This window comes from Leucoraja erinacea, chromosome 28 (assembly GCF_028641065.1).
Source record: "Leucoraja erinacea ecotype New England chromosome 28, Leri_hhj_1, whole genome shotgun sequence".
NCBI lineage: Eukaryota > Metazoa > Chordata > Chondrichthyes > Rajiformes > Rajidae > Leucoraja > Leucoraja erinaceus.
The window spans coordinates 21,301,591-21,326,385 of record NC_073404.1 but is presented as its reverse complement, the minus strand read 5'-3'; the positions used below and the strand labels follow the sequence as shown (position 1 = coordinate 21,326,385).

General features: G+C 40.7%; 1 protein-coding gene across 5 annotated transcripts; it reads left to right on the top strand.

The window, feature by feature from the left end:
* Nucleotides 1-241: 241 nt before the first annotated feature.
* On the top strand, nt 242-24,596 carry LOC129710764 (uncharacterized). 5 transcript variants are annotated; one of them, XR_008725727.1, is made up of 3 exons: nt 242-469; nt 7,581-7,654; nt 10,839-11,571. XR_008725727.1 is itself a non-coding variant. In XM_055657995.1 (3 exons), the coding sequence occupies exons 1-3, from the start codon at nt 354-356 to the stop codon at nt 24,499-24,501; spliced, it is 429 nt and encodes a 142-aa protein (XP_055513970.1). In that variant the 5' UTR covers nt 251-353; the 3' UTR covers nt 24,502-24,596. The 5 variants fall into 5 exon arrangements, 2 of the variants coding, with proteins under 2 accessions (XP_055513970.1, XP_055513971.1); XR_008725726.1 differs by lacking the exon at nt 10,839-11,571 and adding an exon at nt 16,735-16,808 and having other exon boundaries at nt 246-400; XM_055657995.1 differs by lacking the exon at nt 10,839-11,571 and adding an exon at nt 24,194-24,596 and having other exon boundaries at nt 251-400.
* The last annotated feature ends 199 nt before the right edge of the window (nt 24,597-24,795 follow it).

Genomic DNA, 24,795 nt, shown 5'->3' with positions numbered 1-24,795 from the left:
CGCGAGAGCGAATCGAGAATGTCCGGAGGTTGCCGAGGCGGGAAGGCGAGTGTCCGGAGATTGCCGAGGCGGAAAGGCGTGTGTCCGGAGATTGCCGAGGCGGGAAGGCGAGTGTCCGGAGATTGCCGAGGCGGGAAGGCGAGTGTCCGGAGATTGCCGAGGCGGGAAGGCGAGTGTCCGGAGATTGTCCGTGTAGGAGATTGCCGAGGCGGGAAGGCGAGTGTCCGGAGATTGCCGAGGCGGCGAAGCGTGTATCCGGAGATTGCCGAGGCGGGAAGGCGAGTGTCCGGAGATTGCCGAGGCGAGGGGCGTCTGCAGGCGGCTGACGGCGAACGTTCTCGCGCGTGGTTTGAATGCCGCAACCGCGCTGTGAGTCAGTTGGAGGGAGAGGTCGCCTGAAGTGAGTACCTGTGACGAGGGGAGAATGTCAGAAATAAGATCATAATTTTTCGGAAGAAGTGACAAACAGGTGAATTGCTCGGTCGAGAATGTGGAAGGGTGAGGGGAGTGGAGTGGATTAGAGGCGAGGGGGAAGGGAAGGGTAGGAAAGCAGGGAATGGGAGAGGAGGAGAAAGGAGTGAGGAGGGGAGGGAGAATATTAAAGGAGGGCGCAGCAAAACACCGTGAACAGAGGCGTCGACCTGCACACCGTGTGTTTATTTCACTGGGGAAGCTACAGTGGGTGATGTTAGTCTGGACGCTGTAGTTTGACCAAACTGCACTTCCTACGTGCGTCATAGTGTATGTATTCCGTAATATGAGTGTATTGATGACAAATTAAGGTGGCTAGTTTGGGATTATAACGTGGGGATGGACACCTCACTCATGCGTCGTTGGCACGTTTATAAGAATTAGTTGATTTCTAAACAAAACGTGCTTGGGACAAGTCGAAACCTGAACCTCCCCATGTCAGCCAATTGACAAGACACTATTCTGTTACCTTGTCCAATGTTGTTTTTCAGGACTTAGTGTGAACTCAGGAAATGGATGGCTATTCTTGATTTAATAAAATATTGGTTAATCCTGTTCCTTATCTGGTTCTAGACCCTCCGATTTCTGGAAACATCTTTTCCACGTCCACTCTATCTAGGCCTTTCATTATCCGGTAGGATCCAATAACCCCCTCCCCTCCCCTCTTCTCCTCATCCTTCTAAACGTCATCGAATCCAGGCACAGAGCCTACATACATTAACCCAATTATCCCCCAGATCATTCTCTTAAACTTCCTTTGGACCCTTTCCAAAGCCAACGCATCCTTACTCAGATATGGGGCTCAAAACTGCTCACAATATTCCAAACGTGGCCTCACAGGCGCCCGATAAAGCCTTAGCATTACAACCTTGATTTTATATTCTAGTCCCCTCGAAACAATTGCTATCATTGCATTTACCTTCTTTACCGCTGACTCAACCTGCAAATTAACCTTTTGTGATTCCTACCTCAGCATTCCCCTTTACATTTCCGATTTCTGAATCCTCTTGCTATATAGAAAATAGTCTACATTTTTATTCCTTCTACCAACGTGCTGCTACACTGTATTTCATTTGCTACTGCTTGCCCATTCTCCTAAGCTGTCCAAATCCTTCTGCAGCCTATCTGGTTTCTCAACACCACCTGCACCTGTCTTTATATTGTTTGCAAACTTGGCCACGAAGCCATCAATTCCCTCATCCAGATCATTAACATATAAAGTGAAAAGTAGCAGACTCAATTCTGACCCCTGCCAACCAGAAAAGGTCCCTTTTTTACCCCCCTTTGCCTTCTGCCAATCAGTCAATCTTCTATCCATGCTAGTACGTTGCCCCTAGTACCATGGCAGGAGAATGGGGTTGAGAGAGATAGACCAGCCATCATTGAATGGCAGAGTAGACTCGATGGGCCATATGGCCTAATTCTGCTCCTGGAAGTTATGAACATGAACCATGGGCTCCTAAAACTCGTGTGTGACACCTTCTGAAAATCCAAGTAAACAACATCCACTCACTCTCCCTTATCTATCCTGCTTGTTAACTCCTCAAAACGGATTTGTCAGGCAAGATTGCCCCCTTAACAAAATCATGCTGACTTTGCCCTATTTTATCAACTGCTTCCAAGTACCCCAAAACCTCATCCTTAATAATGGATTCTCACAGAAATCAGACTAATTGGCCTATAATTTTTTTTCTTTTACCTTGCTCCCTTCTTAAACAGTGGTTTAAGATTGTGATTCTCCAGACCTCTGGAACCATTCCTGTCTCTCGTGATTCCTGTAAGATCACTACTAATGCCTCCACAATCTCTACAGCTACCTCTTTCAGAACCATGGGGTTTAATCCATCAGTTCAGGTAACCTATCCACCCGCAAACCTTTCAACTTCCCAAGCACCATCTCCTCAGTAATAGCTACTGCACTCACTTCTGCCCACTAACTCTCTTGAGTTTTTGGCACAAAATACAGTTTATAAACATTCTTATAAATTGGTCATGATCTGCATTTTGGCATGACTGGATATGATTTGCAATGTAGATGAAAATATTCTATGGGTCTGCCAGGTTCCTGGGCTAATTTAAATCTTCTCCCCAATCTTACTTTGACTGCTTTGCCTTTCATCTCCAATCTTTTGTAATAAAGGTCATTGTAAGTGGTAACATTGTTTGTTTACCAGACACTCAAACGTTTAGAGCTCTCCTACTCTACCTTCCCCACGATGCTCCAATCCCTTTCTTTAGAATGCCCTTTTCCCCCTGATGGTAGATATGGATGAAAGGGAATGGATGCACTCTATATGTGCAAATGTTTGGAGAGATCAGGGTGTCTCTTGCTCTGGTGCCAGCTTACTTTTTCATTCCACAAGACACCTGAAACCAGCTCTGTTCTCCCAGAGATTTATCTCCAACTCAGTTACTGCTTCAAATGCTCACATTCTCTGGATCCGGTCTATTTTATTGTGTGTCATTGTGATACAGGAGCTAGAATGTAGGATAGTATTAATGTACAGGCTGATCACTGGTTAGCACGATGGACCGAAGGGCATGTTTCCGCACTGTATCTCTAAAGTCAAGTTTAAACATGAATTTATGAAGCAAGGCAATTGCCATGGTATATATGGGCTTCAGCAAAGCTCTTGACAAGGTCCCAAACGGTATGCTGATCCAGAATGTAAGGCCACATGTGATGCAAGGGGTGTTGGTCCAAACTTGATCCAAAATTGGCTTCATGATGGGAGGCAATGACAATCCTGACGTGTTAAGGAGTGGGAATCTTCACTAATTACACAGAATTCAGTTCTATTTACAGTTCCTCTTTCAATGATGTAGGCTGTATCACGATAACATTTATTGAATGTGATGGTACACAACTGCCAACCGGGGACCAACTCCCAGAGGGAGAACCTAACATCCTTTGGCATTGCCACCGCTTAATGTGCCACCATTGATGTATCCTGTGGGAGAGGTCTGCATTGATCATCTTCATAACTGGATGAGTTACAAAACTACTGTGACTCAATTAAACCCTATGGCAATACCCTGTAGCCATGTGCACCTTTGCAAATAGCTCTGTTTTCATTATTTTAGAAGACTCGCCCTCGTCAAGGAAATTCTTAATTCATTATTTTTATTCTACACAATTGATAGTGTTACACATAATTAATTACTGCATGATTATGGTATTGTAAATGATAAGTGATAAATGGTCATACATCTCCATTTTGTTTTTTGTTGGTGGTTAAAGTAAGTTTATAGCAGCAATTATGTATAGAAATATTCGTACTCTGACATCATGAATGATAAGTTCCATCTCTTTTTATGACATCAAAATGGGGAACTGCATCTCAAATTCAAATGTTCTCTTTCATGATTTACAAAGGGTGTTTTTCTCTAACATCTGCTTCCAAATTGCCATCAACTATAAACTCTAAAAAAACAACTAGTACAATTAAAAAAACAAAACAAAGGTGGGTCAATGATTTTATTTTTAAAATAGCAATTGGTTAAATAGAATATTCCCACTGGTGGTAATTTTTAAAACTTGACCATTCATTATATGTGGTCTTCCAATTAAGGACATTATAAATTTAAGAAAAGCTTCAAGGTACATTCTTCAGAACAGCTTATAACTTCATAATATATGTAAAATTGATGTAAATGTATTCTCAGTAAATATAAATGAATATGGAGATGTGAAAAGATTGGATTGGAGCACTTCATGATGGCTGAATCCATTGTTTAAGAATTGAAGCTGCAATCTGCACGACTTGCGCAACAGCTCCAAATACCTGTTAGACATAAATTCTGGAGAAACTCAGCGGGTGAGACAGCAACTACGGAGCGAAGGAAATAAGCAATGTTTCGGGTCGAAACCTTCTTCAGAAGGGTTTTCTACCGATTTTCCAGCATCTGCAGTTCCCTTTTAAACTCCAAATACCTGTTGTGCCTTTTCCAGGAACCACTTGCAGAAATCAGGACTTCCTGAGGTGAACCCACGGAAAGCAACTGGTCCGGAATGAATCCCTGGCCATGTCCTTAGGAACTGTGCAGATTCAATAACGAGAGTGTTCATGGACATCTTTAACCTCTCCCTATTCTGTTCTGAGGTACCCACCGGCTTCAAGAAGACCACAATCATCCTGGTGCCAAAGAAACACAAGATCTCTTGCCTTCACAACTGCAGTCCAGTGACCACCCACCATCATGAAGTGCTTTCAGAGTCTGGTTATGGAATGCAATAAATCCAGCCTACCATACAACCTTGATCCACTCTAGTTCACCTATCTCCACAATAGTTCCGCAGCTGATGCCATCACACTAATCCCTGGAACACCTGGATAAGAGATACCTACGTCAGACTACAGCTCTGCTTTCAATGCATTATCCCAGCCAAGGGTTATGGGGAGAAGACAAGAGAATGGGATTAGGATAGAGAGATCGAACATGGAGTAGACGATGTATGACCATGACCCCGATGTAGGGCCAAATAGCCTAATTCTAATGAATATTTCCAAACTCATCCCCACATTTGTGGAACTTGAAGTCAGCACTCACCTTGCAACTGGACCCTTGACTTCCTGACCAACAGACCACAATCAATGAGGATAGGTGACAAATCATCCTCTACAATAATCCTCAACACTGGTGCTCCACAAGTATGCGTTCCCAGCACCCTTCTTTACTCCTTAAACACCCATGACTGTACAGCCAAGTACAAATCCAACTGAATTTATAAATTCACGGACAACACCACCGTAGTTGGCTGGATATCAAATAATGACGAGATGGAACACAGGAAGATTAAGAACCTTGTATCCGGGTGCCAACACCACAAACTTTCCCGCAATGTCAGCAAGATTGCGATCGACTTCAAGAAGCGAAGTGGTATACATTGATGGTGCTGAAGTACGATGGTTGAAAGCTTCAGTTTCTAGGACCTATAGGCCTGTCCCACTTAGGCAATTTTTTCGGCGACTGTCATAGTCGTAGCTGGTCGCCGAAAAATCGGTGACTGGACCACCCTACAACAATGTCTACAATGGCGACAACCTATGACAGCTACATCAGGAGAAGACAAGCTACGATCATTGACAGCAAGCCCACTGTCGACGACTGTTGCCGAAAGGTTTTGAACAGTTCAAAATCCAGCAGCGACCAGAAAAACGCTATGACTCTTTGGGCGACTTGAGGAGACTATTCATGACCATACAGGCGTCACCCCGCGACCATGTGGTGACAGCCTAGTCGCCTAAAAAATTGCCCAAGTGGGACAGGGGCATAAATATCACCTAGCAACCTGTCCTGAACCGGACATATCAGAGCAATATCCAAGAAAGTACACCAACATCTCTTGATCCAGCTGGCCCGGCTCATCGGCTGCGGACTGAGGACTCGCTCACCAAGGATGTGGAGGACTCCAAAATCCGCCCTCGAACCACTAGGGTCGAAAGGGTCTGTGAGGAGGACCGTCAAGAGCGACCATGGCTGCCAAGAGCTATTTGGCAGGGGCCCGCTGACAATGAAAGGGGCCAATGGCGATGATGAGCTGTCGAGAACGATATCCTGCTACCTGCAGGATATCGTTAGCAGGAGATCCACTACCTGCAACCTCCAGCAACCACCTTCAACTAGCATCGCAACCGGCTTCGACTAAATAATTACCGATTTTTTAAACAGCAACCTATGTTTACTCGCGGCCGGTTTTGAATTTTTTGAAATAATCGCCGGAACATAGAAGAAGAGGAACCACTTTCGACCACTAGGGAGACTGCCAAAAACCTCCAGGAACTGCACGGAAACCTTGGGTGGGGTGCAAAGTCTCCAGAGGTTTCAGTTCAGGTTTCCTAAGTGGGACAGGGGCATAACATTGTCAGCACTAGAAACGTAGCAACAGTTTTGTAGCAGACGGTAGGCAATACGTGATTTTCCCAGGTTGTACGCAATACAAAGCATTTCACTGTACTAGGTACATGTGACAATAAAGTATCATTGAATCCTTTCAGTTGCCCTGTTCGATCAGATTTGTTAAAATAAATTGTTATCTATTAAAAAAATTAATTGTTTATTATTTTGTTTTGTTTATTAGAGTATGTACCTTTATCGCATCCGTATTCGTTTGTTCTGCTTCATATGTATGGGAGTATTTCTCTTGGACATATATTGAGATATATAAATGCAATTAAGGAATGTGGGTACACAAAAATGCTGGAGAAACTCAGCGGGTGCAGCAGCATCTATGGAGCGAAGGAAATAGGCGATGTTTCGGGCCGAAACCCTTCTTCAGATTGATGGGGGGTGGGGGAGAGAAGGAAGGAAAAAGGGAGGAGGAGGAGCCCGAGGGCGGGGGGCTGGGAGGAGACAGCTCGAGGGTTAAGGAAGGGGAGGAGACAGCAAGGGCTAGCAAAATTGGGAGAATTCAACGTTCATGCCATCCGGACGCAAGCAACCCAGGCAGAATATGAGGTGCTGTTCCTCCAATTTCCGGTGTTGCTCACTCTGGCAATGGAGGAGACCCAGGACAGAGAGGTCGGGTTGGAAATGGGAGGGGGAGTTGAAGTGCTGAGCCACTGGGAGTTCAGGTAGGTTATTGCGGACTGAGCGGAGGTGTTCGGCGAAACGATCGCCCAACCTCCGCTTAGTCTCCCCGATGTAAATCAGCTGACATCTAGAGCAGCGGGTGCAGCAGCTCCATAGATGCTGCTGCACCCGCTGAGTTTCTCCAGCATTTTTGTGTATCCTTCGCTCCATAGATGCTGCTGCACCCGCTGAGTTTCTCCAGCGTTTTTGTGTACCATTTCGATCTTCCAGCATCTTGAAAACATTAAGGAATGTGGGTCAGTTTAAGAAATTACGACTGAAGTAAGATTCCCATTATGTTATTGAATGCAAGTGGACAAAATAGCCCACTTCTGCTACTTCTGTGGGATACGTTATAGTGCCAGTGAGCGGCAAATATAAAGCTTCAAGTACAATTGTCACTATGAAGAAAGCCTGCTTCTCTCATGTAACTATATTCTGACCATTCTGTTGAAAATCTTTAAGAATGAAATGTAGAATGAGAACATTTCATTTTGACAGAAGTTTGGTCAACTGATTTTATTTTAAATCTACAGTTTCCATCAACCTGTTAAAGTGATGATGAAACATGTGAAATTCCTTTTGGCAATGCAGCTACTGTCAATTGCAGGTAAGTCAATTGGTGCTCTATTATAATATTAATTGTTTCATCAAATTTTCTCTTAAGCTCCTTAATATAGTCACAGGGGAAAAAGTCTGCAAAAATATCAAATAGTGGTAAATGTTCATGAGTTTCAGTTTAGGTCCCCTTTTATAAAGACATGGATGCAGCTTGACAGCCATTCTTATACGATATTTTGTAAAAAATATATGGTTATTAATGTGACCCTTTATATTGTCATCTTCAATATCACCATTCTGAACAGAAGGAAGGGATAAGTGAAATGAAATGACATGGAAAATTAAACGAATTATGAAGATTATTCCAATTCTTTTTGAGAACTAAAATAATTACTTGCTGGGCAGCATCTATGGAGGGTGGTGGATGGATGATGTTTCTGGTCAGGATCCTTCCTAACTCTGAAGACCGGTTCTGATCCGAACGTCGTCTGTCCATTTCCCTCCGCAGATGCTGCCTGACTCGCTGAGTTCCTCCAGCAGTATGTTTTTCACTCAAGATTCCAGCATGTGCAGTATATATAGAATATTTAGAATATAGAAAAGGACCGTTTGGCCCATAATATCGATGCCAACCTTCCCCTCCCCCCCCCCCCCCCCCCCCCAACTACACTAATGTGGTAATTGGATCTGACTCCACTATCTCCTGTGACAGTGAATACCAAGTATCAACTACTATCTACATGACATTTCCACCTAAATTATCTTTAACCTGTGTCTGCTCACCTTAAACCTGTGCCTTCTAGTTTTTAATACCCCTAACGTGGAAAAAGATTCAGAGAATTTACCCATTCTATGCCTCTATCAGATCACTCTTCAGCATCTTTCACTCCAGGGAAAACAAGCATATTACATGCACACTATGTCTCCCTATAACTAAAGTCCTCCAATGTAGAAAACATCCTGGGGAATGTCCTCTGCACTCTCTCCAAGGCAACCACATTCTTCCTAAGTGTGGCAAACAGACTGCACATAATGTCCCAAATGTGGTCTAATTATGTTTTGCAAAGTTGCAATATAACCTCCCACTATTTTATTTTATGCCTCGACTGATGAAGAAAAGTGTGCAATGTGCTTTCTTTACCACTCTACCTGCATTCCCACATCCAGGGAACAATGAACTAGAAACCCTTGGTTCCTCCTTAATCAATATATTTATTTGTGCCCTACCGTATGTAGTATATGGCCTACTCATATATGACTTTGTGAAATGTTGCACTTGTTGAAATTAAATTCCATTTGCCAATTTTCAATCTAATCTGTATCCTGCTGATGGATAACCTTGTCACGGATAACCTTCCTCATTATTCACAACACCACCAACGTTTGTGTCGTCTGCAAACTTACTTATTTCAGGCAACCCCCCCGAATTGCGTAATAGGCATCATATAAACGTAACACGTACGCAAGCATTCTTTAGGCCCACTGACCCCCGTTCGGGCTCGGCGTCAGAGCATCCCCGCGGTCTCCTTAAACTCTAGCTTAAGACACCCTACCATGAGAAGCAGACACAATAGACAATAGGTGCAGGAGTAGGCCATTTGGCCCTACGAGCCAGCACCGCCATTCAATGTGATCATGGCTGATCATCCCCAGTCAGTACCCCATTTCTGCCTTCTCCCCATATCCCCTGACTCTGCTATCTTTAAGAGCCCTATCTAGCTCTCTCGTGAGAGTATCCAGAAAACTGGCTTCCACTGCCCTCTTGAGGCAGAGAATTCCACAGACTCACAACTCTTTGTGTGAAAAAGTGTTTCCTCATTTCCGTTCGAAATGGCTTACCCCTTATTCTTAAACAGTGGCCCCTGGTTCTGGACTCCCCCAACATCGGGAACATGTTTCCTGCCTCTAGCGTGTCCAAACCCTTAATAATCTTATATGCTTTCATCTATTGCCTACTAGCCTCTGTCCCATACTTACTTCATACTTCTGTACACTGGCCATCTCCCCCTTCTTAATTCTAATGCAGGGTTTCAACCCAAAATGTTGACGCATCTTTTGCGTCCTCAGATGCTGCTTTGACGTGTTAGTCAAAAGCAAGTCAAGAATTGCCAGCATTTTGTTTTTTTTGGATATCCCAAGTTTTCTTAAGCACGGTTGAAATAGACTTAATTAAGATGATCTTGTTATTAAGAATAATCTGAAATCAATAATTAGGGTGTACTCCCATTACAAATTCCCCATTTGCTCTAGATTTTCAAGAGCAGAATTTATACCAATATGATTTATCAACTGGTTAAGTTTCAACATGCAGGTATAATAAACTGCAAGAAATGTATTCTCATTTAATCAGTAGGGACAATCACAATACATATTAAAATCATCCCCTGTCCATGTATTTGATTTAAAGAAGAATAACTCAATGAATATGTATGGTCCCAATATTGAAGATACAAGCTATGTGTGTTTAGAGAGGTTCACATTAAGAACTTATCTAATGTTACTGTAACATTTTGATAATTTTCTTCACATTCTGTTTCACAATTTTATTTGTACTCCATTTTAATTTAGAAATATTAAATAAAATTGGAGGTGGGGAGAAAAGAAAAATAATTAGAATAAGAAATTAACACTGAAGGACTTCTGATAGCTTTCAAGTTATAACTTGGTCTGAGTTGGGATTGGGAACAATTCTCAAACCAAAAGCTGTTGAGGTCAGGCAATATCAGAAGAAGAGTAGGGTACCATTGGATCCTTTTTTGTGTGAAAGCTACAGTCTTAGACATAATAAGATGGGACGTGCAAAGTAGTATTTGCTCATTGATTCTTTCTCACTTTAATTTCTAGGATTTAAAAAATATCTTAGTAACAACCCATAGATGAATAAACAAGTCAAACATTATGGCAACCATTGATTACAAACATTACTTAATTTTATTCCGTTACAAATATTTTATTATTTGAACTGTTTAATTTGTATCTTATATATATGAATAATGTACTTTTCAAACTGTTAACAGGCAGATGTTTATTACTTGGGTTACAATATCATGTGGATTACAATATTTTGATCCCACTGGCCATATCCAGCTTTTTGCAGCACCTAAATGTGGTAACCATTTAAAACCATTCAGGAGCTTTCAGATATATTTCAACAGAAGATCCTCTATCCCACCATCACTGCCACCTTTGATATTCATATTGGTGCCTCACTAATCCTGTCCTATTCTTTACAGTAGATGGATGCTGGACCCCACCAGAGACAGAAGGCAGTTGAAGAGTTTGATTACACCATAAATAGGTGTCATAAATGTTTTATTTTGCCAGTCTTTGTCTCTTTCAGAGAAAGTTCACTCCCCCATAACTTTCTCCCCACCCTTGCACATACTTGTTTTGTGAAATTTGTCAGCAATAGTTTCATCATTTTAGGCAAGTGCTGTGCAATAATGCTTTCATATTGATGTTGGTTGGAAGTGATACATCTTTCTCGGATTTCTCTAGCTTTCAAACTATTATCACGACTGAAGTGCATCTTGCAATTGATAAGATTTAATTTCAAATTTTCTTCAAAAAAATCCTTCAAAAAGAAGTGCAAGTTTGAGATATCTAAATATTAAAGTTTCCATAAATATCTACAAAATCTTTCCCCATAAAATCCCAAGAGTGCCAATTAACTCTAACTTCATGTCCACTAAAGAATTCCATGAGTGAATAATAACACTTGAGTCAACTTCCCTCTGCCAATGGTTTGAAGCTTTGATGCATTTGAAAGCTGTGAATTTGTTCATTAATAATAGAACAAAAATAGTCAATCACATATTAGCTGCCTTTTCTGAGATTGACATGTTCTAAGTACCCTGACAAATGCTTTGTAATTTCATCTAAGACCAAAGCCCCTTAATGACCATATGCATGCCTCTGTATCTGTCTCTATTTTTCTTCTCTGCCCTCTATCTCCCCCCCCCCCCCCGCCCCCAAACATAGTACCTTCTGTAAAAACAACCTGCCACTGTATGAACTAGACTCAAGAGCCAAAAAATTGAATTGCATAGCACAGAAGAAAAGAAAGCTATTGGTTTAAAAGGTCCGTTAACTTACAGTGGAACACAGAAGTAACTTTCAGATTTGTCATGGCATTATGTAATATGACCCAGGACTGTGTCAGGATTTGTTCTACCATGGGTGATGTTTTTCCCAGAATGAAACATTCATGCAATGAAAGTGCAATTAATAATAGTGCAATGTCAACTTTTAGCATTGCTTTGTGAGTCTTAGCCATAAAGTGACTTTGCAGATGAACAAGTGGCGTTTAGGAGAATGAGGAGGAATCTCATTGAAACCTGTTGAATAATGAGAGGCCTAGATAGAGTGGGTGTGGAGACGATGTTTCCAGTAGTGGTAGAGTCTAAGGCCAGAGGCCACAATCTCAGAATAAAAGGATATTCCATTAGGATGGAGATGAGGAGGAATTTCTTTAGCCAGAGTAGTGAATCTGTGGAATTCATTGCCACCTATGGAATTTGCTCCTATGTCTTGTGGTCTTATGAAATCAACTTTGTTTCTCTGGGTCATGGGTAAAGGCATACTCAAATTGTATTATTTGATAGTCTGCTCTGCAGCAATCTAGAGGCTGGCTGTTTATTCGAGGCACAGCTCACAATGCACATGGAATCTTTCATGGATCTCCAGTGTTATTTCTGCACTTTTAAAATACTTGCTATGGGCAATTTCCTACTATCTTTTCTTTCTGTGCCCTTAACTAGAGGGTTTCACACATCCTGGATTCCCTCATGGTCAAATACAAAGAGAATGTAATGTTCAACTTCCCATTTTCTGGTAGACAAAGGTGCTGGAAAAACTCAGCGGGTGCAGCAGCATCTATGGAGCGAAGGAAGAATGGAGCGAAGGAAGAAGGAAGAATCGCTCCATAGATGCTGCTGCACCCGCTGAGTTTCTCCAGCACTTTTGTCCACCTTCGATTTTCCAGCATCTGCAGTTCCTTCTTAAACACTTCCCATCTTCTGGGTCATTTCATATAATTAAAATATGCCATTGATTGCCTTATTAAGGTTATCAGTGTTCTGCACTAAAACTTCCCATTAATCAGTTCAAGCTATCCTGATATTTTGAATGATTATTGCATTCTCAAGCAGTCACTGTCATTCATATTATTGGGCGTCACACTGCCATAATGAATGTTTATTAGAGGGCAAAAGCCTGAAAAGTCTGAAAAGGTTTCTACTGTATATGTTGTAGCTGAGTACCACTTAAATGAAAGCCATATCAAGACAGACCTTATTGGGGGCCATGACTGGGCTTCATAAAATGAGATTATATAACGTATCTGGCATTCCTTTATTCCCAATGGCTGACATGGTGGTTTTCTATTCAGGAAATTGTTTACTGTAAATGGAAGAATAATGCCTTGAATTTCTAGTGCCTTATTTCATGACAGACAGACATGTCTCGTCATTCATCTAATGTCCATGAAAAAGCTACTTATTTTAACTACTAAACCAGGTTCGCTTCTTAATAAACAGACACCACACAACCTGTTTGGTAGACCAGTTCAAAACTTTACTTAACATCGGCCGATGGAAGGGAGGGAGAACTCCAGTCAAGTGACCAACACAGACACTTGACTGTGCTCAGTCACCTTCTCTGAACAACAGAATTACATTGCTTTAAATAGGTTTTTTGTCCCCTTATCACATTCCACAGACATTAGTCATGGTCAGAAGTACTGGAAAAGGTTTCCACAGAATGCATCACATCAAACCTTTTTTTTACATGGTACAAGATATACTAAAAACATTGTCCATTTGTTTTATCTCCAAATAGACCACCCTTGCTCTGTTCGCTGCTTCCTCTGTCATTTGGTCCCTCATAAACATAGGTCATTTGTTTACAAAGATGTGACTGTTTATTTCTCTCTTCCTTTATTGCCCCCTCCCCCATAAACATTGGTTATTTGGTTTATGGCATCTTACTTTCAAAGATATCTCTCTAGCTCCTACACTTGGGAGACAATGTTATCTCACACACCCCGCAACTTGAGGAAAGCCTAATTTGACACTAAATATAAGCTGTAAGCTAGCCCAGAAACCAATTTAATATCTTCTTATATTTTTAACTAAAACTCGGCTTCATCATCCATGCCAGGCATCACATTTCTCGAGTGGATAACTTAAAAAGATTATAAGTAATTGAAGTCTCTGTGAAATGTGATGTGTTCAATGATAATACCTAGTCTTGATTTCAATTATCTTTTTTAAGTGTATGTTTTTCACCAGTTAGTTTATGTCTAAGCTCTCTATTCCATCAAGAATAAAAAATAAAAACAAAACCATAGTGCTTCTAATGACTACCATTCTTTCCTTATTCATTAATTTAATTTGGTGTGATTATACTTCCATAAAGCACCTCTGCACCCGCATAAATTATCTCTTTTTCCTGCTGAAATAAAGGAATGCATGCTGACCTGCACTTAATTACATATTTAAATTATATTTTGCAAAACCATCTTAGGAGTCATCTTGTCTAATAATCATTGAATTCAAAGCAAGTCAAAAAATGGCACAATGAACAGTATTTCAAGAGATTATTATAAGATTTTAATTCCAGCTCCCAAATCTTTTAATTTATGATGGGAAGACATGATTGTTAATCTATGTTACATTAAACTATTCCACATTACTGTTACGTCTTTTCTTCACTGCTGAGATTTTAAATGAAGTCTGAATTAAATCTGAACTTCAGCTTTAAAATCTCACTGAAATTATGGGTTGGAAATCAGAATGCATTTTGTCCATATTTGGGGCACAGTGATAACTTTTTGTAATCTGGTTGCTCACTTGCAATTAGTGTGGGCCTTCACACCATTGTTACCATCAGGATCTTTTCTTCCTTTGCCTATGGTCCTGTTTCTTTTTTAAGACACAATTGACAATTTCATAAGAGGTTGCAATGGGAAAGTACTGACTAGGTCACTAGCCTAACAAATGGTCCTTAAACAGAGTAAACTGCCAAATAAATAATTATGAAATATTTCAAATCTCATTGTGGAGATCAAAGAAATGGGTATGGTTTTCCTATCTTCATCAAAGTACAGGATTGGCATTTGATTGTGTATAGCCTCTAGGAGCCCTAGCTAAACTGAAATTGGGGGAAAAAAACATGAATTCCAGTTTAAAAGATGACCCTTTTAAGATGGTTGGAATCATATCCAGCACATAGGAATATGTAGTGGTGGTTGGAGGTTATCATCTCAGCCATAGGACAGCTGTGTGGCAGCTGTATAGTCGTAAGATCATAAGAGATAGGAGCAGAATTAGGCCATTCGGCCCATCAAGTGCACTCCACCATACTGCCTTCTCCCCATAACCTCTGACAGCCTAGGACATCTGGTGTCCTAGGTCCAATTACCTTCAGCTGCTTCATCAGTATCCTTGCTTTAATCATAAAATCATAAAATCAATGTTCAGCATCATTCGCGACTCCTCAGATATTGAAGCAGTCCACACGCAAATGTAGCAAGCCGAGGACAATATCCAGGCTTGATTGGTAGGTGGCAAGTAACATTATTGCCAAACAGTGCAATGACAATATCCATCGAAAAGATCCTGCTATTGCCCACTATCATTCAAAGATGTAACAATGACCGAATCCCCTACTATTGGTATCCTGGGGATTACCATTGTTCAGAAACTGGATTGGTGTAGCCATTTACACAATATAGCTAAAAGAGCAGATCAGAAGCTAGCAATCCTGCACCAAGAAACTTGCCTCCTAACTCCCCAAAGACTGTCCACCATTTTTTAAATTAAAGCATGATCGTGATGAAATACTCCCCACTTAGCTGGATAAATGCAGCTTCAACAGCACTCAAGAGCTCAACACCATACAGGACATACAAGCGCACTTCATCGTCACCCCCATCCACAACCATTCACTCACTCATCACCTACATACAATAGCAGCAGTTTGTACCATCTGCAGAAACTTATCGAGATTCCCTTTCAAACCAACATCTTCTGACAGGTAGAACATTAAGGGACAGCAAGAGCATTGGAACACTACCACCTGGAAGTTGTCATCCAAGCCTCATACCTTCGTGACTTGGAAATATACTGTTGTTTCTTCACCATCTCTGCAGTCAAACTCCTGCAAAACCCACATCACTTCAATGAATTTCAAAAACGTTTTAAACCAATTTGCAGCTCATACCTGGTCATTTATTTTTTATTCTTTTATGAAATAGACCAGTACTTATTGCGCATCCCTAACTGATCTTTAAAAAATGGTGGGTGAACAACCTTCTTGATGCTTCCACGGTACAGTTCTGTGGAAATCCAGAATTTGGGCCCAACGACAATGTAGGAACGACGATATGTTTCAGGATCTAGTCAGAGTGCTGTGAAGTGAAGGGTAACCTGGAGATAGCAATGTCCCTCCAGCACCTGTTGCCCTTTTCATGATGATTGAGTGTGGGAGGTGCTGTTATCAGTTGAGACAGCATTTTATCAAATATATTTATCGCATTTTTAACTAGCAGGCACCTCATGAGTTTGTTTCATTCATATCTTGAAATCTTTCATTTCTACATCTCTTCAGAATAACTCATTTACAGCTAGGGTGTTAAAAGTTTGCTTTGCAAAATTTACTTTTCAAATAATCTGACATGCAAACCAAGTGCGGGTTTGGAGGAACTAGATGTGTGATTGGGCTAGAAGATGTCGCTCGGTGTATTTATTTCACTAGCATCTCAATTATTAAGAATCTTCGCTCCTCACCCAAGAGCATTTACTGTGCCTTTATGATTTCTTGCATCAGCTTCTACAAAGAATGCAACAGAATTAGTGAAGCACCAACATAAAATAAAGAATTCATCACCAAAGTATGCAATTTTTAAAGATGCTGCTGGTCACCGATCAAAATAAGCCCTCTCCACCCTTCCCTATAATTTTCTCTCTTCTGGTTGGCCTAATATCTTCCTTCCTAGATTATTTTGTCTGGTTTCTAGATCACTAATTGAACTGCTGCAGAAAAGTTCGAGATTGGTGCATGAACAAACCTCAAGGGATTATGGGAACAGTTGGTGAGATCATCAAACTTAACTGCCTTTTTTCTCAGGCTGGGGTCCGGCGTCCATCTGCGATAAAGAATATGACATGTTTAATGAAGCACAATATTCTTCAAAACACCTTTACCAGGCAAGTAAATCATTATCCCTTTACCTAAACAAAATCGCTTACAAAGGCTTCATAATTCTCTATTGTGGACTTTGCTTAAACATGACACCAAGAAGGTACTGAGATGAAGGATGTATTTACCCAGTACAATTTTTTTTTTGCATATTTAGGGCTCTGTTCTCGAAAATATTGCCTGTAATTGTACTCATCTTTCACACATCAGCTTTATTGGGTGTACAGCAATATACAATTAAGTTATATAAGAGTTGTGTTAGTTTTACATTAGAATAAAGTTCCACTGTTGAAATTAATTATTTTATCTTTTCTCGTTCCATCTAAAAACAAAAAATACAATTAAATGTCTCAATCAAGCCAGAATGTTTGGACAGCTGTGAAAAATGTCTGACTGCTATTGGTTTTAGAGAATTCTAACCCAGGCCAACCCTGAGTTATAAATGCCTGATTTATGGATACCCATACATATGAACGAGCTCACATAATAGTCAATTTAAAAATCTGACAAATGTATAGATGTTTGTTCCTACGAATGCTGAATTAGTTTCCCCTGTCTCCATTTCAGTAGTTGTTCATTCTTATCTGCCTTATGTGCCATTATTATAATACAAAGGAGGGTATGGTTACAATGTCGAATTTTTCAACATGGACAAAATTGTCTTATGGACACCTATAAAAATGAAACCCAGGATGGCATGTAATTTACAAAGAATGTCTGAATAAAATACATTATTTTGACCCATAGGGTAATATTGGAACCCCCCCTATCCTTCTTTCCACAATATCCCAACTTCCAGCATCCCCAACACTGATGGATGGTGTTCCTCAAGTTTGTATTTGTCTTCCAAAATCATGCTTTCACACACCCAGCCACCTTATACGTTCTCTGCCATTTTCCCTTGAGCATGATCATACACTTCCCACTAAGAGTTAAAAATTGATCCTGCTGTGTTTTTTTTTTTGTTTTAGCCTCTAGACATTAAGCAAGGACATTCATCGCAGACATTTGATTTTTAATTTCAGAAGTAATAAACTTTTCTAAATAACTGACAGTCTCCGCAATATCTAGTGCAAAATATTTAGTTGAGCATTTCAAAGAGCTGGAAAAGTAAAATTGGATATCGTGGATTTTGAGGAATAAAAAGGAACCCTAATGAAAAAATAGAATTTGCATTAGCACAGGCAATCAAAATAATAAACTTTGCACTTTGGCATAAAATAGCACAGAGAATGCTCCATCAGGTGGAGTTGGCGTGTAAGGATGTAAGTTCCAACAGAATCGAAATTATCTACAAAATGTATTTCCCTGTCCCTTCAATTATTTGTATATCCTTTGAAAATTAATTAAAAAACAGTGGATGAGTAAATTAACTCTTTACTGCCAGAATTTAATACCTTTTCATTTTTCTGTCCAGAAATCAGAAAAGCAAATTATTTGAGATATACATTACTTAACTATTACTGTTTAAATTTGGGAGTGTAATAGGGCAATGTTTTGATAGATCTATTTTAATAATGGAGACTTCGCTCCATATGACTGATGTATGATAGTCTCTCATTTGTTAAGGACACTTAAATAAAGAAGTCATTCTTTCACATCACAAATTATGTAACTATACAGTAATAGATTCAGAGGCAGACAGGTGATATAAAACAAAATTTAAAAATGTTCGATATTAATGTCAATTCACAAAATCAATACCATTTTATTCTATTTACTTACCAATCACAATAATATTGTGTAAGAAAACTTGTTTGGAACAACTGCTTCAGAGAGTTTTCAGAAGTGCTAATTTACAGTAAAGATAAGTGGAAATAGTGGACTACCTGTTTGAACCACTGCAGTTATTCAGTAACACTGCTAACTAGTGAATATTAGTACATTGAGGTATTCATAATGAAGAAATAATGAAAATGTGGTCTTGAGTGATAGTTTTCCCACACACCTGCTCTTTTTGTGCTTAGACTTAGACAGAGATACATTGTGGAAACAGGCCCTTCAACCGGCCAAGTCTACGCTGAACAGCGATCACCTCATACACTAACAAATCCTACACACTAGGGACAATTTTGCAACTTACCAAAGCCAATTAACCCACAAACCTGTACGTCTTTGGAGTGTGGGAGGAAACCGGAGCACCTGGAAAAATCCCACGCGGTCACATGGAGAATATACAGACTCAGTAAAGGCAGCACCCACAGATTGGATTGAACCCGAGTCTCTGGCGCTGTAAGGCAGCAACTCTACCATTGCGGCATTATGCTGCCCCTTTATGCAGAGATGCTGTGGTTTTGGCGATAAAATGCACAACTGATGCATTCAAGAAGACTGCATTGGCTTGGATGATGTTAAACTTCTTAAATAATATTGGCACTGTGACCATCCAGCCAACTGGATAGTTCTCCATCGGGCACATTAATTCTGCCTGTATATGCTTTGTGGAGTCTGTGAGCCAATCACTGCAGAATGCCCAGCTTCAGATTGATACTGGTGCCAAGGCATAGCGACCTGTCTGTAGTAATGCACATACTCCATACTATAGAAGCATGCAGAGAAAAACAGCCTCATTTTGATAAACAGCAAATGGAAATGAATATAATTATTAATGAAGCTTAACATTAAAACTTCTGATTAAAGAACATTTTTGAAAATGATTGGAAAATTATGGTGCTACCATAAGGAACTCTGGCAGTGATGTTTAAGGACTCATGTAAATGGTCTAAATTATTGGCATTCTTTCTTGTACTAGGCAGGATTCTAAAGTGTTTTCTCTACTTTTGTTAAGAGTCATTAGGACCAACTCAGTTAAATGCTGCTTTAACATTAAGGGTAACTGTAATTGTTTCACCTGGAATTCCGTTTGTATGTATGTTTGGATCAAGCTGCATCGAGATCAGGTGTCATGTCAGTGATGAAACCCAATGAACAATGTGTCAATATGTCAATACCCAATGGCAACTCTTTCCATCACCGCTAATAATTAGATGTATAATGATGTGACCATTCTCTGTATAGACAGAACATACCAGTGAAACTTTCAACCAACTTTGGGATAAGACCTACTAGTGTCTGCACTAGAATAACATAGCTAAAGACGCATGTCGTTTTGGAGCACAACCCTTGGAGAACAAAAGTTTAGTGTCAGGCTCCAACTCTTCTGTTCTACCCACTGAACCAAATTACATCTTGATGTCTTTTAATTGAATTGAATAGACTAATGCTTGTTAGGGAAGACCATTGGAAAATATGGACAGGAGAATTGGATATAATTCACAGTGGTTTCTGAGTCAGTATATCATTTCCTTACCTGTAGTGACATCCAGTGGTCCATTTCAGAAATGCATTGTTCCAGGTGTGTTGTTTTTTTTACAGATGCTACGAGCATTAGTCATCAAAACAACCTTGAAATCTTCAAGAAGATCTTCTGAAGAAGGGTTTTGGCCCGAAACGTTGCCTATTTCCTTCGCTCCATAGATATAGATGCTGCTGCACCTGCTCAGTTTCTCCAGCATTTTTGTGTACCTTGAAATCTTCAAAACTACCATGCTTGATCAAAAAAGAATGCAAAATTATGAAGCTTATAATTTGTTCTGCATTGTTAGAATATTGAGGGAATCAAAAGATATGGGTAGGAAAATGAAGTAGAAGTGGAAGATCAGCCTAGATCTCGTTGTTGATGGAGCAGGCTTGAATGGCCATATGCTCTATTTCTGCTCCTATTACCTATTATGAAGGACCAATGTTTATGGTTGACAGCAGATTTCCCATATTTAGACAGTCAGGAGTGGCTTTGATTTTGTAGTACATGGTGTTTTGGTGTGAGTGGATCTTAATTGTGCTGCACTAATCACCTGATTAATTATAATCTGTATGGAGACAAAGCTCAGAGAGATATTCTTTTAAGAATTCTATTAAGTACTTTATCTTGCAATCTCTCTTTCACCAGCAGCTGTTCTGTTGAATGTTTCCTGCATTTTCTATTTTTATTTCAGATTTTCTGTATCTGCGGTGTTTTTTAATTTTCTTTCTCTATTTCCTGACATTTAAACATTATTTTTATCCTTGCTGCTCCTGCACCTTTTATTCCATGCTTTTAATCTTGAAGACACGCCTGTTTAATGCAGGTTTATATCAAGTATATTTTCAAAATCATGCATCACATCAACCACATGTCACTCATCCACCCCCTATTACCTCAAATTTGCCTTTAACAAATCTATTTGTTTTTGCTAATCAATTCACACATGAAAATCATTGCTAGTTTTGCCCTTATCTTTTTTTTAAATACATTTCCCATCACAGATCTTAAGCTGATTAACCTTTGGTTAGTAGGTTTATCCTTACACTCTTTTTCTGCAGTCCTTACCATGCCCTTATCCTCCCTCTTAGTCAACTCGACGATGACTTACTTTGTTGGATTCTGTGTAGTTAATGAGGCCAATACGGGAATTGCAGTTTGAGCAGAAGGTGTTAGGGCGTTAGGGCCGCTCCCGATGTCTGAACCCGCTGGCAGGAGCCGCTTGAGCGCGGGACCCGTGCTGGACCTCGCATGCGGGTACACAGCAGGGCTCGGCGCTGCCCCCCCCCCCCTATCTCTCTCTACCACACCATCTCCCTTCTCCCCATTTCCCTCATCCTCCTCCCCTCACTCCCATTCCCTGCCCCAGGTCGTAGAGCAGTGTCAGGACCAGGAACTCGGCCTGGTTCTCGCACTCGGCCCAGCCCTGGCTGTAGGCGGCTGAAGCACTCGCAGACATGGGCCTCGACGGAGCCGGGCTCGCTGTGCAGGCGGCAGAGTGAGGGTGGCGGGCGGCCAAGCCAGAGCTGCCTGCAGTGCAGGAAGCGGAGGCTGTGCTGCAGGATGGTGGCAGCCGGGGAGCCCCCGAGGTGCTGGTAAACTTTGACCCAGGCCCTGGGCTTGGGCACGACTCCAGCCCTCAGCTCGGCCGCCGCCTGGGCTCCATTCCAGGCCCTGACTTAATCTCCAGGCTTGTCCCTGACCAGGCTCGTCCTTGGTACCAGCCCAGGCCCAGTCCCCTGGCTCCCCTTCCCACCAATGCGACCTCCAGCCGATTGACAGTGGACGCGGCGGATCAGTGCGGCGATGGTGCCAGGAAGGAGCATCGCCATCCCGGCGACGCCCCTTCCTGACTGACAGGAGAGGAGATCAATCTGTGTGCCGGTGACCGGCAGCAATCTGCGCATGCGTAGTTTTTTACGATTTTAAACCTTAATAACCTTTACAATATGCCACCGATTGGAATGAAACTTGTTGCACTCGCAGCACATGAGAACAACGAGTAAGCTGGCAAAAGAATTTAGTGCTATCGCATACCGTTTTTGCGCAAATAGAAAAACCATGCAAACTGGAAGAGCACAAGATCAGAGTTTTCATTATGTATAGATAGATAGATGACCTGTTTTATTACCTTCATATCAATTTTTCACCCATCCACATTTCTAGTATCATCCGCGGGAAGATATTAAAAAACTGATTCAGTTCAGTCAAGATAATTATGAAGTAGTTCAATCGGGGAGGGCAAACAAAATAATTCACAATAAATATGATAACACCAAAAAGACCAGAGTTCAGTTCTAAAGTTCCCCCGAATATAGAAGGATGGACAGATGGCAGTCAAATTGGACTTTTGCCTTTATGATCCAAGGATAAAATACAAGAGCAGCGCAGTAATGCAAAGATTGTATAAAACACCAGCTAGTACCACACTACTTGAAGGACACGATGGCACTAGAGAGCGCGCTGAGATACTTCACAATGTTGTCTGGGCCGGTGATCTCAAGTTATGAGGAGAGATTTATTAGGTTGAGGGGTTTGTTTTTAAATTATGAGTGGCCCAGATAAGGTGAGGATTAAGGACCTACATCATTTGATATTGAAGAAATGAACTAGAGAGCATAATTTAAATTAATTTAATTAATTAAAAGAATTAGAGTGAATCAGAGATTTCCTTTCATTCCAATAGTGGGGGGCTGGAATTCATGGCTTGAAAGGATAAAGGTCTAATCCCAATTTTTTTGCACTTGGATCCTTAACATATGTACAGGGATATGACAATGTAACTAGGACTGATAATGACTCCTGACTATGTTCAGGGATATGAAGTGGGAATAATCTAAATATATTTCTTGGCCAGCTTGGACACGGTGGGCTGAATGCTCTTTCCGTGCCATAAATTTCTATGGAGCAATATCTCTTCCAAAAGCAATTTGTTCCAAATACAATAAATGAAATCAAAATTTTAGAAAATAAATGTTTTACAATTTAAGGCAACTGTCGGGTTCGGGGAAACTATGCAGTCAGATGATGAGTGTATTGTTTCTTTTGATGCCCTCCAGTTGAATAACTACCCACCAATATTTATTATCTAAGCTCACCCACCAAAATTAGTCAATTAATCAATCAACCTTTATTGTCATCTTGCAAAGCAACAGTTGTACAGTGCAAAATGAGAAAACGTTTCCCAGGGAATACCGGAGCATCGCACATAAAATAAAAACAATCAATCCAGTCCCTGATAAAACAGTATGAATAGTTAAAAAGTGCAGGTAAAAACAGCAACATTAAAATACAAGTAAAAACAGTCATAAATTGTCCAGGGCAGCTGATTTAAGTGGCCAGTGCCAGAGTTATTAAATTGTCAGTGCAAAAAGCAGCAGAATCAGGTGGAGTGACTGTTTAGCAGCACAGCCTGTGGAAGGAAGCTGTTTAGCAGTCTGATTGACCGGGTTTTGATGCTACGGTATCTCTTGCCTGATGGCAGGGGATCCAGATGTGTGTGGAGGGGGTGCAGTCTGTCCTTTGCTATGCTCAGTGCTTTTTTCAGGCAGCGGCTCTGGAACAGTTCTTGTACCGAGGGTAGGGAGACGCCAATGATCCTCTCTGCTCCCCTCACTACCCTCTGCAGACTTCCTGTCTGAGCAGTTACAGTTGGAGTACCACGTGTTCATGCAGTACGTGAATACAGACTCCACCGTGCCCCTGTAAAAAGTTCTGAGGATGTTGGCGGGGAGTGAGGCCTGTTTGAGTTTCCTCAGGTAGTGCAGTCGCTGATGGGCCCGTTTGACAATCCCAGTGTTGTTCCTGGACCAGGTGATTCTGTCTGTGATCTGCACTCCGAGGAACTTCATGTTCTCCACTTTCTCCGCCGTGGTCACACAGACATTGAAGTAGATTATAAGTATCTGTAAAATTGTACATTAGTCAAAAATAAAAACAGTTTTAGGAAAGGGGAACTTCAAATACAAACATTTAAAACTCATGAAAATATCTGGAAATAGGTTCAGAATTGTGTATATAGTAATCATTTAAGTATTGAAATACATAAACTTCATTCATGACGTATTTTTACATTTTGTTTCCTAGTATTCGAAGTGAAGGCCACAAAAGACATTGAAGACTATTATGAGAAGATGAAAAGGTCTGCAGATGGAACTCCTACTGGTGAATATCACGAGAAGGCAAAGAGAGATCTCAGTGATGAGAAAGAGGAATATGAAGACGATGACGATGATGATGAAGATACTGATAATTATTATGGTGAACCAAATAATAAAGTTAAACGACAGGTGCAAAGAACAAGAAAAGCAGTGGATGAAGAAAGAGAGAAAAGAGAATATGAATATTATTCTCGTGGGAAATTTGCCAGGGATATTGATGACTATGTGCGTTAGTTAGAATTCCAATTCTTTGTCAAATGTTCAAAATTTAAATTTGTCAAGAGCACCTATCTAAAAGTTGCAAGAGTAAATAAAGACTTCTACATGTCTCCATTTGCTTTTGTTTATAATACAGTTTACATTAAAAATGTTAAGCTTCATGTTTGTTTAACTATGATCACAATAATTGCAGAGTTCATTTTGGTTTAGGTTTCCTTGAAACCCACCTATGTTATTGAGGTGTATAGTTCAAGGCATTGTATTAAATCAACAAAAAACCCTTTCAACTGATGCTCAGTGTTTACAAAT